The sequence below is a fragment of the Charadrius vociferus genome, unplaced genomic scaffold (assembly GCF_000708025.1).
Source record: "Charadrius vociferus isolate BGI_N301 unplaced genomic scaffold, ASM70802v2 scaffold35, whole genome shotgun sequence".
NCBI classification, from domain to species: Eukaryota; Metazoa; Chordata; class Aves; order Charadriiformes; family Charadriidae; genus Charadrius; species Charadrius vociferus.
In genome coordinates, this window is record NW_009648640.1 from 1,181,621 (window position 1) to 1,196,734 (window position 15,114).

The following is a 15,114-nucleotide window of genomic DNA, read 5'->3' on the forward strand; positions in this document are numbered from 1 at the left end:
CATGCTACATACTTACATATAATTCCCTAAAACCCACCCAAAAGGCAAGGGCAAGATTCAAATCACATCCCAATGCCAAGCTACGCCTGGCCTGAAGCTCAGTGCAATTAAGCCCAAAACACATGAGTATTAATGAACTAACGCACAAAGGCCATTTCCACTACAAGTCAATTACTTTTTTTTTTTTAATTCAAAGAAAAACTGGTATTTTAATAAATACTGCAGAAACATTAACCAAACATACAAAGTGACTTCAACAATTAAAAAAAGTAATGAATGTCCTGTTTTATAACAGTTATAACTTATTTTTTCCACAATATTTAAATACAGAAAGCACTTACCAGCTATTTTGTAATACTGCCCTAAGCGCACTGTTGCATCAGTCAAAAGCTTATTATGGTGGTAAAAATGTCTTTTTGTGGGAAATAATCGGAATGGGTGAGTTTGTGGGTTTGGGTTTGTTTGTTTTTTGTTTTTTTTTAATCAGATGAAACAAAGTGCCGGGAACACAGAGAACTGAGTTTTAATAATGGTAACCCTTTACCTTGGCACAAGTCAACAGGAACACAGCTTTAACACTTCAAAAATGAAGCATTACCCTTGGGAACAAAACGCTTGCGCTCAACAAGCGATAGCCGCACTGGTTAGAGCTTACAGCATCCTTCTTTTGAGAGAAGCTATGGAGTTAAGTCGGTCAGTAAACAGTTACAAACATTTTTTAGAGGCCGATTTATTTAACGTAACAATAGTATTCAGTAAGCAAAAAGGAATTCGATTTAACTGGTTCACTGATGTTTCATGATTGCTGTCTGGATACGTATATATTAGTCTTAAAGACTAAGGGCAGTATCCAGTTTCCACTGGGGACCCCTTAAGGCGTCAGTTCTTCAGACCCCATTTCCTCACCACGAGAAACGAAGTCTGCAGCGAGAGACGGCGGCCCCAAAAATACAAGCATCACAAAACGTATTTTGGCTCTGCTGCTGGCTCATTTGCAGATTCTTGGGGTTTTTGCAAAGATGATTGCAGAGAACCACATCACAGAATAGCACTTCTCCGTAGCATTTACAGAGGGATAGATCCTGGGATCCACCCGGCTCTCCAACTCCCAGCAGAAGTGGAGGAGTCTCAGGGCTTCCCCAGATGGGCAGTAAGGCTTAACGAATTATCATGGTTGTAAAACCAAGGATGGTTTGTCATCATAGCTCTTAGCACCTTTCACTTGAACCTAGAGCGACACACCCATACAGTTCACCAGAACTGGAGATCATTTCCACTCTAAATTACAATCACAAAGAGGAATGGAAAGTCAGAGTCCTGCAAGGGGCAGGCAGTTTGCCCCCACACCCCAATTGGATCCATTTAATTTCCGCAGTGCCAGGGCACCTATAATACTGGGAAATCTCAAATGGTTGTCTTCATTACCAACACGCTCAAGTGTAGACAGCGCTGCCATCTTGGGAAGGCAAAACTCCAGACTTCTCACGTACAGTGTTTTCCTCTAGGTGACGCACAGGCCTCGGTACACTCTCCATTTTAACGATGAGCTACTTAAAAATTAGATCATATCCTTTGGAAAACCAACTATAAGGTCACGGGGATAGTTCCTCAATGAGGAGGGCATATTAATAATGTCATCTTTAAAAAAACACATTAAAGTATTATTTTAATGAAATCAAAAGTGGTAGCATCCAGGAGTAGAGCGTTAATAAAAGAAACAAGCACTGTCAATGACATCTCTCTTCTTTGCAGTGTTATTTTCCCATTCACCCTCTCTTTTCTCAGCACACTCAAACATTTTTCCCTTTTTGTTTTTGGCATTTTCTTCAACAGATCATTTCCTGATGCCACCTCATTTAGAGCCATTTCTTCTCGCTGCTCAGTTCCTAAATATAGTCTCACACAACAGGGGAAGAGTCTCCATTAAAGCACTGGCATAAGCCCTCGTGAAATACCATGTAGCTGTGTACTTCATTGGGCCTCCACCCCTCACGGATGCTCTCTTCCTCCTTCTCCAGGAAATCGAGGTCCTTCACATCACCGTGCAACTCTTTGCTTTGTCCTTTCGCAAGTCCGTCGCCACTGTGGAAAGTTCTGGCCTGCCAGGCATGTGTGAAATCCGCTTTGTTGCCCTCTGCGATTTGTTTCGTTTAACATTTTTATTTGTTTTATTCACACACGCCAAGGTGGCAACATGAAAAATGTCTCTGACACTGTTTTCTGACTGTAAGGCTGAGCATTCGATATATGTAGCTGCTCCAATCTGTTTGGCCATATTTGCACCCTAAGGGAAAAAAGAACATGCAATCAATACCAAGTTTCTGCAGAGCCAAAGCAAACCATACAATTACTTTTCAGCACTGTTTTCCCTACGCAATGTTTTGTGAAAACCAAAGCTAGATCTCCAACACAACAGCCAACAGCTAATTTTGCAAAATAAACAGCGCTTTGGTTCCAAGATGCATTACACAAGTATCCAAGCATTATCTCCTATGCTGATAAACACAAACTGGAAGAGAAAAGATAAGCTCAGAGACCTGCAAACAACTGCAGAAAGCCAGAAGAGTATTAGTAGGACCTATTTAGCAATGCTACCCTTAACACCTTAATTCGCATCTGTGAAATCACGTGCTTACTGGGAAAGGTCTGGACCTGGCAGCTTCCAGATTTAAGCCCGCTATCTCCAAAGAGAAAATGTATTCTGACTGCCTTACGGGGTAGCCAGCGTGCCCCTGACCTGGAGCGGAGCCGTGTTACATCTCCACCAAGGGGGCAAAGTTCATCGGGAAATGCGCTGTGGGTTTCTGGGCTGGGGATAGTTAGATCAACTTGTAGCCAAGGAATGGGAAGAAAAAAAATAATGGTTATACGAGCCCTTCTTTTGTGATTTTACGTGCATTAAAAATCAAAGCGGGGATATTTGTTCCAGCAGCGCAAGAAAAACAACAAGCAACTCTGGCAGGCAACAATACCCCAGTATCCTGATGTGGATTTTGCTACAGGAAACCAATACAGCATTGCATGAAAAAAACTGAGTTGTTTCAATGGAATTTTACTTCGGAGGGATGAATCTTTTTAATAAGCTATGAAATCCAGCCACATCCTCGATGTGTCACACCTCACGCATCCGCGGGCCTGAGATACAGGCACAGGTCAGTCCAACCCCTCCTCTTTGCTCTGGTGCCGGGCTGATGGCACTACTCATTTGGATCCACAACCTTTGTATATACTATTTACACTGCAGTGATGCAGCCATCTTCTTATCAATTGTAAGTAAGTGGGAGTAGCTGATAAAGGAGTATTAGTTTGTAGGACAAGCACTCCCCACAGTTAAACATCTCAACTCCACTAACCCAGCCTAGCCTACACCTTAGAGCCTCAATGTTTGCTCAGGTGTAGCTGACTGGAAACTGGCGAGCATACTGGAGACAGGCTTTATCCTCCCAATGCTTCCTTGTGAAGTTCAGAGGAATGGAAAAACCCCGCTAAGCTCTTTGATCCCATGTCAACTTAGCAAGGCAAGGGAAATTGAAAATAAGCTGTCTAACTCTACCCCAGAGGATGCTTCCCTAGAACTAGAGCTGGAGAGCAGTGGGGTGCTTCATGCCACCGCTGGGCTCTGGCCACCGCAAGAGAATAAAAGCATTACTCAGGGTAAGTTTTCACTTTATGTAGAGCGCAGGTGAAATCGTGAGTTTGCTGAAGTACAGGCTTCCCTCTAACATGTGCAATTTTCCCTTTGGCTGAAAGTAGTAGCTTCTGCCTCAGGCTTTTGTCTTCATCTGAGTCCTGCTCCTACGGGGCACAGGCTACGCTGTGACACCACAAAAGATGTGAATCTCCCACACCAGAGGACAAATCCTCTGGTCAGAACATTTTTAATCACTAGGGAAAAGGGTCATACTTGGTGATTTTATTGAAGTACTGTACAAAACGTAATATACAAACTTGTATACGCAGTATGTGGCAGACAGTATTTCCTTTTAAGTTTAATATTCAAAGAAAAACAGCATGGAAAATTACACCTCTGAGGCTGCACAACACCAATATATACACATGCACCAGGGGTAGCTTGTAACCAAGATGACATCTTCTGCAACAAGCAGGGTTTAAGGACACTTCTGAATTGTTTTACACAAAGGTAAAAAACTGGCATTCAGTTTCATACAAAATTGTCTGAGATGGAGGTATTTTTACTGAGTGAAGCGTAGAAAAATCAGCATAGCCATCAGAGTACAACACCCCATGTTCTATTTTAATCAAGATACTTAGTTTATGGTATCTTTGCATTTTCCAATTTAAGCATGCTGTGGGAGGCTCCATTATTAGTAATCGCATATTAGGAGCTGTTGGTTTGGAAAACCTGAGGTTGTGGATAAAACATCAAAACCTGTTTGATAGCACAGGACATACACACTAGCTGAAGTTTCTTCTGGAGGTACCATTCTCACTCTGCAGGGTGTAAGAGTGAGAATGGTACCTCCAACCACCACTGTGATTCAGCTGCAGTGCATGATACACACCTGTGAGTAATAAGGGGAAAATTACCTTCCAGCCCAGTTTTCCCCTGCTCTCTACCTCCTGCTCTCCCATGGCCTGCTTCCTTTCCCTTTCACCTTGGCTTCTCTATCCCCTGATGCCTGGCTCCACACTACTCACTTCCCCAGCAGCACAGAACTGCTGCCGAGAATTAAGATGCTTTCTGGATTTGCTGCCACCTTCAGAGGGAGCTACAAGGTGTTTTCACAGGTGTTTTAAGGCAACAGGATTTTAAAGGAGACACATTATATGCAATACTTGTCATGACGCTAAGGTCAAATGAATGACATTCAAGTCTGAAGACAACAATTTTACCAATTTGTCAATAAACAAACAGGACATGTCACCTCTCAATTACTGTTTTGACATCTGCAGGCCCAGAAAAGCTGTAAGTTTCTTTTCAATTCACTTAAAAGGCTCTTTGCAATCACTAAGGCTACAATCTTACGATGCTTAAAGCATGTGTTGTGGGGCTGAATGATTTTCTGCCGCACCCAGTCTGTGAGTAGGCTTTGCCTTGACTCATAATAGTTTTCAAATTTACCTCCAGCAACTACTAGAGAATGTGCATCTGGCTTCTAGAATGCATGTGTCAACGGAGGGGGGGGAAGAAGTTGTTCATAAAGATGGCTACAGTGATAGAAAAGAGCCTTATCTTCCACCCCTAAGTACAACAAAGGATGTGGCACATACCTGATCATAGGACACAGGCGTCTGCCTGTGGTTGGAAAGTTCCACTAGCGTGCTTACATCTGTGCGCAGATCCGACTTGCAACCAACCAAAAGCATTTTGGTGTTCGGACAGAACTCCTGGATTTCACCTTTCCACTGCAAAAATTTAGATTGTTATTATACTCGAGTAGATGAATGTTTAAATCCAAAGTAGCAATAGATACAGGATGAAGTTTAATGGGTCATGACATTTTATGTGGAAATATTCTTATGTAATAGTTATATCTACCTTCAAGCTAATTTCTAAAGGCATTGGTTCCAGCAGATTCTGGTCAAGGATGGAATCTGACTGTCTCGTACACTCATTAATTCCACTGACTTACAAATCAAGAGGGAATGAATTGAGATTGTTTACCTACATGAGTAAAGGTTTGCAGACCTGTCGCTCCTGACAAGCGGTAAACACCCTGCCATAACCATCTGCAGACAGGAACCAATGGAACCTGGTGTCCCCACATTCAGTGGTTCCTCAAGATGCAGACAGAGGCGGGTCTTGTATGACCACAAAATAAATGTTGTTATATATTGGCTCATGGCTACATCCTCGCACCTAAAACTACACAAATCTGCCAAGGGTTCAGCTAACATGAACCAGTAACAAGTCCTTCAAACAGAACCTGTGATATATTCCTTGGTTTCCTTCCCCTTCTTACATAGTTATTTTTAGAACACAAGCCAAGAATTTCGCAGCATAATCTGGGCAGATCATACAAACCCTAACACTTAAGGATATCATTTAGGTTTAAAAGCATATTGAGGAAAATCTCTTACAGAATTAAGCAATAGTAGAGGAACGAACATCATCAGGGACAGAAAACAAATAGACAGCTCTAGATGCTTGTTGGCACAGTTAGCAGCTGGGAGAATGGTCTTAAGTATTTTCTGTAGACTATTCAGGGCATTGTATGCCACTTTATTCCCAGTGACACAAGAATCACTGGCCCCAGCTACAGAAAAAAGGAACTTCAGGTCATTAAGCCTTAAAGAAAACACTGCAAAGCTGAGTCATACCCCGTGATCAAGGAAAGGACCACGACCACCTTGCAAACACAGAGCTTGATTATCAAAAGTCTATGTTTTAACTCGGGGAAAGCCTGGCGCTGAATCTCAGATCACTGAGCTTGTGAAAAACTCTGAAGTTTGGTGCAGGATTGCATTCCTATGCCACTGCTAGGTCTTCTGGTGGCTTCCAGAGGCATTTGTCACTGTCTCCTTCTAACTTCAGGCTGAGAAATTATGTAGAGCCGTGGCAAAAGTCCAAACACTTGGCAGGCACGTTTTAACCGTCTTTGCAACATGGCAAAGTTTCTCAATCCTGTCTGTTACATGAATATAACGTGAGAGACAGCTTCTTGCTGCACCCAGCCCTGCACCTCACGCCACCCTGAACAATTCACTGCTGTCTAAGGGCTGAGGAATGAGAATTTACTTCACCCCTCAGCATCCATTAGGGAGTTTTTGTTTTCAATTAACATTCATCCCTTTCAAACAAATGATCTCAAATTCTAGCAGTGCAGAGCATAGCCCTGTCATCTCGCCATTAAAAGAAACAAGCTGAAGTTCCCAATGTAGGAAACAGCACCACTCTTCAGAGATTTAAAGACAAGCTACTCAAACAGTTCCGTACTCAAATGTTTCTCAAACACTTGCCTTTTTTAGCACACTGTCGAGGGTTTCTGGCCGACTGATGTCAAAGCAAATCAGGACAGCATCAGAATCTGGATAGGAGAGCGGGCGGACATTGTCATAATAAGGAGACCCTGCAGAGATACAAACAAGATTTTTATTAGTTTGTATTTTTCACTTTCTACAGTCATTCAAGCTTATTCAGAAAGTTTAGAAAGGTTTTCAGTGAAGCTCTATAATAGCACCCAGCTACCATCTTTTCTTCGATAGCACCATATTCCCAAAACACTCGCTGCAGTTGCTCATTTCCCCACTTTTCTTTTGTTTCTCAGCTACAAAAGCAAGAGCTTTCCCAAGTAATTAAGAGTGATGGCACCCCAGTGATCCATCTCCCACCAAAAGCTCGTGATGCCCCCAATAACAAGGAAAGGGAAATCGGGTCAGCTCAAGTTTAAGTCCCAGCATTAACCTGCAGGGATCTGACTTTGAGAACAAATCCTCAACCTCCAAAAGGCTCCTTCAAAGCAGATTTGTCACAGTTGCGCTTTCATGGAAAAAAATTCAGAAAGGTTTGAAGTAAATCAGTTTTCATTCTTCTAACGTTGAATTTAAAACAAACAGTTCCAAGCGCAAAAAGCTTCTTTAGTTGTCATGGATATTGGCAATTTTTAGAAGAAACTCTTGCTTCAGATTAAAGCATTTGTTACAGCAGTCCATCAGGAAATAACCCCAGTCCTGTAGGCAAGCACACACGTTATCTGTCACAAAAAGCCTCACCAATCTGTAAACCAATATAGGCTTGCAATAAATGTTTATGTTTAGCCCATAAACTAGATTTTTATCAACGAGATCAAAGCTAATCTAGTAATCAGATGGAAGAGAAACAGGTCCGATATTGTACTTTGTGCATGTTTTACTTTCAGAGCTGTTAAGGGACATGCTGCTTTCTTTAACAATTGTCACGATGTGTAGAGTTACAAGTGTTTCTCCAGAGTCAGAAATCTCATTTTTATTATCTGGTGAACCTGGTAACAGGTCTGGGGGGAAAGAAAAAAAATCCTCCTTTTTTTCTAGGAAGTTCCAGTCACTCAGCCACCATTTGGTTTGGCCTTAACTGTGCTGAAGCTTCACTTGCTGAGGAGAACGCACTTCTGATTTAGAAAAGCACTGAAACAGTTAAGTGGTCCAAAAGGGTAAGGGTTTGGGCATTAAAGTGCATGCCTGCAACTTAAAATGCGTTTTCTCAGTCATACAGTCTTATTTCTGTATTTTTCTCTCATGAACCTAAAATACAGCAGAGAACTTACGCAACAAGAATACAGCTTTCAAGAGTTTTGGGGTTATCAGCTAATTATATCACCAATTTTCCAACTATCTAGAACTAATTGGCTGTAAGGTCTCGGAGGCTGAGCAGACTATTAACTGGATTAGAGGAATTCCTCAAGTTTTTAACTGACAGACAGCTCATGCTGTTGCACAAAGCAGAGCAGGGAATGGTGTGAACGTATCACAGATGACTTCAGTTGGACAGCTTATACGGGAAGGAAGGAGTCAAGAATCCCAGGAATGTTGTTTTTGAAATGAAGAGTAACACATGGGGAATGAAGCATTACCAAACTAGGTAGCAGAAGGTAATTTGTTGAACGAGACTATTTTGTTCAAATGCTCATCTTCATAAATGATGTCAATCTAACAAAGAGGCAGCTGTCAAAAACTGCTCTTCAAAAAACAGTTAGCTGTCTTCAGCGGTAAATGACATGTCAGAAAGAAATCTAAGCGAGTTGAGCTGACCGATAGTTAACTACTCATTTGAGCTCAGCTCTGCTAGCAGTGATTATCAATAAGCACTTCCCACCACTAATTACTCCCCAGCTATCTCCAGCACTGCTATTACAGTGCCTCCATCCTGGAGCCCCAGGGCCAAGTGATTTACCCTGGAGCCCCAGGGCCAAGTGATTTGCCCTGGACAGACGCATGGCAGAGCAGCGTGCCATTAACTAGCCACCTGCACCGCTCTGCAGCCTTAAACTGGCCAAAGCACTGCCTGCTGCCCAGCCACCAGCCTGCACACCGGTGAGAGCCGCCACCCGGCTAGCACATCTCCCTGCCGAGCTCAGGCAAGTAAGGGCAGGATGGAAGATCATTAATGCTTGGCCAAATGGTTGCTGGCTAGAAAAGAGTCTCAAAAAAGCCTCACCCAGAAACTAATTCCTTAGACACATACCTATCTTCTCACTCACCAGTCTTCAGGGATACAACATACCATATATGTCCATCAGCACGTATTTATGTATACATAGAGTCACCACCTCCAACCCTGAGACTCCTTTCTACCGAGTCAGCTGTAGCTGTGTTTGTTTTGAGGGTTTTTCTTTTTAGGTTTTCCTTCTGAACCTCTCATATTAAAGATGCTGAGCTAGAATAAGTGCACTTTTATAGGCAGTCCTTCTGCTCGGATGCAAGCTAGGAGGAATATTTGACACCTCCTTTTCTTCCGGGTAGTGTGTGGCAGAACAAACGGGAACCATTTAAACTACTCAGGCTGCAGTACCAACAAAGGAAATTTCCTGGTCTCATTCAACAGCAATAACTGAACCTTTATTACTGCGCAAATAAAGAGGGACTACGGCCCTCGCTGTGCGAGCCTATTCAATCTGGCATTTCATCGTTTCGCCCAGAGAAACCCTCAGAAGCCAGGAATCTCAGGAATGAGGCTCAAGTCTGAACAGACAACTTGAGCACAACCCAGTCAGGCTGCTGCTCACTCTTTTTCAAGTTAGTCTGCAGATCTGAAGCCATGCCAACCCTAGAAATCAGAAGGAGAATGTAGAGCTACAGCTATAGTACTGGGGGGGTGAGGGGGGGAGAGTATTTGTGTTTGTGATTCTGTTCCTACAAAATAAAACATTTAGGGACAACATGGACAATTTTTCTATTTTATCAAGGAATTGCTGATAATGCTGCAGTTCATATTTGGAGGAAGTACATTCCGGCTGCAATCCCCCTTTTTAAATCTGGCAGCTTAAATAATTTAAGCCAAAATAAGTTACATATTAAGAATGATCTACTTTTAAAACCTTATGTTTCATGCAAAGTATAACATAAGTTCAGCTTTTAAACTGAAATAAAACCCCTTCCCAGCAATATGGTTGGATTTGGTCTACAGATGATATCAAGCTTAGACTTAAATGTGGCTATCTGAATAAATAAAGTTAAAAAGTTAAAGCATACTTATTTTTTCTGATGGCTTAGTACTACTCCAAGATGCTCGATCACGGTGAGATGATGCCCTATTAGTCTGCAAGACCCAAAGCCACCACCACCACTTCCAACCAGGAGGTTCATCCCCATGTCCCACCTACGGAGCTGAACTGAACCTGGGCAGCTCCTGCTCACCATGATGCTCAGCCTCCGCTTGCCCGCGGGCCCTAAGGGAAGCCGAGCTCAGTAACAGGCAAGACTTTGCTATTTACACACCACCAAGCAGCCATCAGGCATTCGTCTTTGTAGCCTTTTGGACTCCAGTCAAGTGAAAGAACAGCAGACGAACAGCAGCATTCTCACTCCCAAACCCTTGGGCTCACTAATTATCAGCTACCTAGAAAACACATCAAACACTGCAGTGGCCGCTCTAAGTAGCCGATTCACTGCTGACGCCTTTCTTCCTTCCAAATCCACCTTGGCTGTTTTGGAGAAAATGCAGGTGATTTTGTATACTGAATATCATAGAACACTGCATCTCCAAGCACACGAATATCGCCATATTCATCACATTTTGTGTGTTTACATTTCTGCGTCTCAAAAAGACAACAGGACTTTGGTGACTTGGCACTCCCAGATATCAATTCTAGGTTTTTTCCACTCTAAAGGACAAAAAAAAACCCTATAAAGACTAGTTACCATTACACTGCCATGAAAGAAAAAAAACCCACATGGCTCAATACAGCTAATTTGCAAGTGAACTGGAAGGCAAAGACAGAAATTTGACATTTCCTTTACAATGCTCACCATCACACAGCTCAGGAAAATACTAACTTTAATTCCTGTAGGTTTCAGATGTCTTCTGAAAGATTTCAGCAAAAAGCTTTATAATTAATATCGTGTTTCTATATAGACACTGAATACATTGTGCACGTTCAAATCACAGTAAAGCTAACCTGATTTAAAGCTCTAAGGCCCTTCTGGATTTAATTATATGCTAATCCCCAGCAGTGCATAGGTATTTCTGGCCTTGTTGAGAATTTTTTATTTGTGTATCCAGTACAGTTTCCACAGTACAATCAATAAAAAACCCTAAAATACGTTTTAGGGAGACACAGGTACGAATGTCTAATTAATAGTCTGTGATTTCTGTGCCACAGCTGCTGTTGTACTACTAGCAAGAAGTAAGTATCAAAGTAGCCACTTTCAACAGAAGAAGCCAAAACCTTGGTAAAAGCACATTACATGGCTATGGTAGACAAAGATGTCTAATACACAAGTACTCTTTACAGTGTCCATGAAACTACAAGATGAAGCTTCAGCCCGAAGAAACTTCTAATACTCTACCGAGCAAAATAAGCACACAGCTCCCAAACAGCTCGAGACTGCCATACTATGTTACCACAGAGTGGAATAATTAATGGTGTAGTTAGATTGCAACCAGACATTCCTGCTTTGAAAGAAGGGTTGGTAGTCCAAAAACCAATTGAAATTCAAGTTGGCAAGTGCTTTCCTTAATGCTGTGGCTAATTTAAACCCTTATAATGACTCGCAGAACTAGACAGTACCACAAAATATTTGAATAATGAATCTTCCCATTCCACTCTTACTTGTAAGAGTGTTTTGTCCCATATTTCTATAGCCATATCCAAGATATAACAAGAACTTCCCAATAAATTTACAGCTAGCTTTAAAAGGTTCTGTCAATTGCGTGACTCCCTGCATTTTGTACTCAAATTCTCTAGTAAAAAGCACATTATTATTATATAAAGGATTGTAAACTAAAACCACGAGAGCAGGGCCAGTTCTCACCCTAACACAAGACTATTTTAACCAATGCCTACAGCTTTTCTCGTTTTCTCAGAGAGCAAATGAAATTCTCAAAGTGGCAATACCTTCCTTTTAAAGAATTCAATGCAAAAAAAGAAAATCAACATTTACTTTAATTCAAGCTATGGATTAATTTGCAAGGCAGCCTGTTGCATGCTCCCAGTTAGAAAAGTTAAAGAGGGTTAAAAATGGACAGTAAATACTGATCAAGTCATCTTGCCATCTCCAGTATACTGCAATCAAATTCAGCTAAATAGTGTCCTTCCTGCCCTCCCCAAGAGATACTGAAGGACCTCAAATGACTGGAGCTCTCACCTCCCCCCCCTCCCGCCCCCATGTTGCAATGGTCATCATCTTCCATTAGTATTTGGCAGTTAACAGTCATGTTTTTAAGTTAACTAGATCTAGTCCTGCTTTAAAAATGTCACTAAGACATTTATTCTAATTCAGCAGATGACTAGGACCAAGACTTGTGAAAAATAAATTACCAGGAATTTAAGATAATGCTAAAACACTATCTTATCTTCTGATGTCCCTTATCTGGTGATGTGATTTTGCATTGGGTTAATGGGTTTGGGTATCGTTTCTTCTCTTCTCGCAGTTGGTGAGCAGGGCTGTTTACAGAGAGACACTTCTTCACCAGCAGAGTCCCACAACCAGAGGATCCGCTGTTCAGTAATACTTTATAAGACCAAAGCATTGGCTCGTTCAAACATTTCCTCTTCAGTTGCAGACTGTAGAAAAATTAGCCACTTAATCCTAAGCTTGTGACTTTGTCAAATTTTCTGTTAGTTCCAGGACAGGCCTGAAAGGATGACATGCACAGCAAAGGCTGGCAGGTGTTTCTTCCACTGCTTTTGTCTTTTGAAGTGCTGCAGAATATTTCATTACATGGGTGTCTCCAGCCTTTGACAAACAGATTCCAAATCTTCCCGCGTCAAACAACTTGTGAACTTGTTGTATTTTAATAGATAAAGATAAAATTTTCCAAAATAACTATTAATTTTTAATAAGCCCTCACTCCACAGAGTTTGTTACAGCCAGCTTAGTAATCAGGATGAAAGCTTAAACCAGACACACTCTAGAAGCCTGCAAGTCTTACTTGGCATAAGATGAAGAAAAAAAAATCAGTTCAGAGCTACGCTGATACCGGTTGTGGGCAGAGAGACTGCCTTTTCCCAGTAATCGTGTTGCAAGAATTTGGAATCACTTCCTCAACAGCAAGAGGAAAGCCAACTCGCCGCCTAAACTCCTTCTTTTAAACAGGGATTAACATTTTCGTTTCTGGTAAAAGGACTGCTTTCGTATTTAGAAGGAACCGCTGGCTCCAAATTCAACATTAACAAGTTATCTATACACAACCTGCCTAAAGAAGAAAGGGCTTGCATACTCCGTCAAGTTCCTCCAGCTTTTTCCCAATCACTTCTGCAGAATGATGTCGATCCACGCCTGAGTTAAGGGTTCCTGGTGTCTTTCACCCCTGACCACCTCTCCCCACGCGCTCAGTTATCGAGCGGCAGAGACCACCGGCTGTCCACGCTCCTCTCCAACACTCAGGTAGCAAGTTCAGGCGTGCGTCCTCCTCACCCTGGCAGTGAGCTCAGTCCAAGTATCACCGGCAGCAGGATCTAGAGGAGTTCCTGGCCAAAAGTGAGAGCTAAGGCACCAAGAACCTCAACCTTGGAGGCATGTGTGCCCGTGTTTTTGACAAGGCCACCAGAGGCACAACTGGAAGAGCGATGAGGACCCTTCAGCACTGATCAAAGAATGGTCTGGGTTGGCAGGAACCTCTGGAGCTCATCCAGTCCAACCCCCTGCCAGAGCAGGACAGTGTCCAGGTGGATTTGGAATGTCTCCAGAGTGGGAGACTCCACAGACTCTCTGGGCAGCCTGTGCCACTGCTCTGCCACCCTCACCACCGATGATGGTATGTAGCGGGAGGTGTCCCTGACCATGGCGGGGGGGGAGTTGGAACCAGATGATCTTCAAGGTCCCTTCTGACCTAAACCATCCCGTGATTCTACGTAAGAAAGGACGGTTCCCTCTGCATCCTCAGAGGGCAGAGATGCCCACCTCCCATAGGCTTTACTGTCTTTAAAGACTAAAACACAGGAAAAAAAACAGCCTATCGCATTTTGTAAAAAAACACCACATTTTGTAAAAAAAACAAACAGGCATTAAGGAGGCCACACAGAACTCGGAGCGCAAGCTGATGTAATTTACCATTAGCATATTATAAACACCTCTTCAACCCTTCTAACCAGGCAAAGGCGGGTTTCACAGCGAAGCCACCTCAGATAAGCTCCTTCCAGTCAGGCAGGTGAGAACACACCGCCCTGACAAACCGCTTCAGGGAGGGCTGCCCCCACCCTCTGCCCCTCCACAAAAGTCACGTATAGCGCTAAAGTATACCTCAGACTTCTCAAAAAAAAAAAAAAAAAGTTTGTCCCCAGAGCCATAGATGAGCTGATTCCAAAACAAAGATCACAGCCTGACAGAAATTCTCCTGATACTGGATATTGGGGACACTGTCCAAACTCAAGACACCAATGTCAACGTCTCACTGTGAAAATTCTAGGTTTGCACCAAAACTCAAATATTGAACCTAACTGAAAAGAGAAGGAAACTACTTTAAGTCATTTGATTTATTATTTTTTTTAAAGTAAATTAAACATAATAAACAATAATAACTGGAAACTAGCACATTCTTTTCCTTGAGAAAAAGCACAGGGGGTGGAGAGAGGAGAAATTTCACACAGGAACGTCAGCAGTGGCTCTGGAAAATGTCATGCTACAGGTGGTATAAATGTAAATGAACACATGGTACTCTGGAACAGGAACTTAATGTTTGGGGTTTTTTTCTTTTCTTTCTTTCTTTCTTTCTCTCTTTCATTTTTTTTTAAACTGTATGGATTTATTTTGAATACTGAGACTGCTGTCTGTAAAGTTACAAAGTTATGGGTCACTGGAGGGACACTCCACGACTAATAGTTTCACCCAGGTGGCTCAATATCTGTGAGGTTTTCAGCAAGTTTAGAAGAGTCCCTGCTGATTCTCATGACATTTTTCTTCCTGTCACCTCTTACGTTTAACTGTGTGTTCCCTGTTCTCCTCAGGAGAGTAGCTCCTGACAGAGCTACATGCTCCTAAGTCTACACACGTTTCCTCTTTATTCCTGCCTGGGCC

At 42.4% G+C, this 15,114-nt stretch overlaps 1 protein-coding gene across 1 annotated transcript; it reads right to left on the reverse strand.

Moving 5' to 3' along the window:
- Positions 1 to 2,032: 2,032 nt before the first annotated feature.
- Positions 2,033 to 9,173, reverse strand: RND3 (Rho family GTPase 3). The gene is given in 4 exon segments (XM_009886357.1): positions 2,033 to 2,284; positions 5,233 to 5,367; positions 6,922 to 7,031; positions 9,122 to 9,173. Coding segments are annotated over 4 exon segments (549 nt in total).
- Positions 9,174 to 15,114: the final 5,941 nt, after the last annotated feature.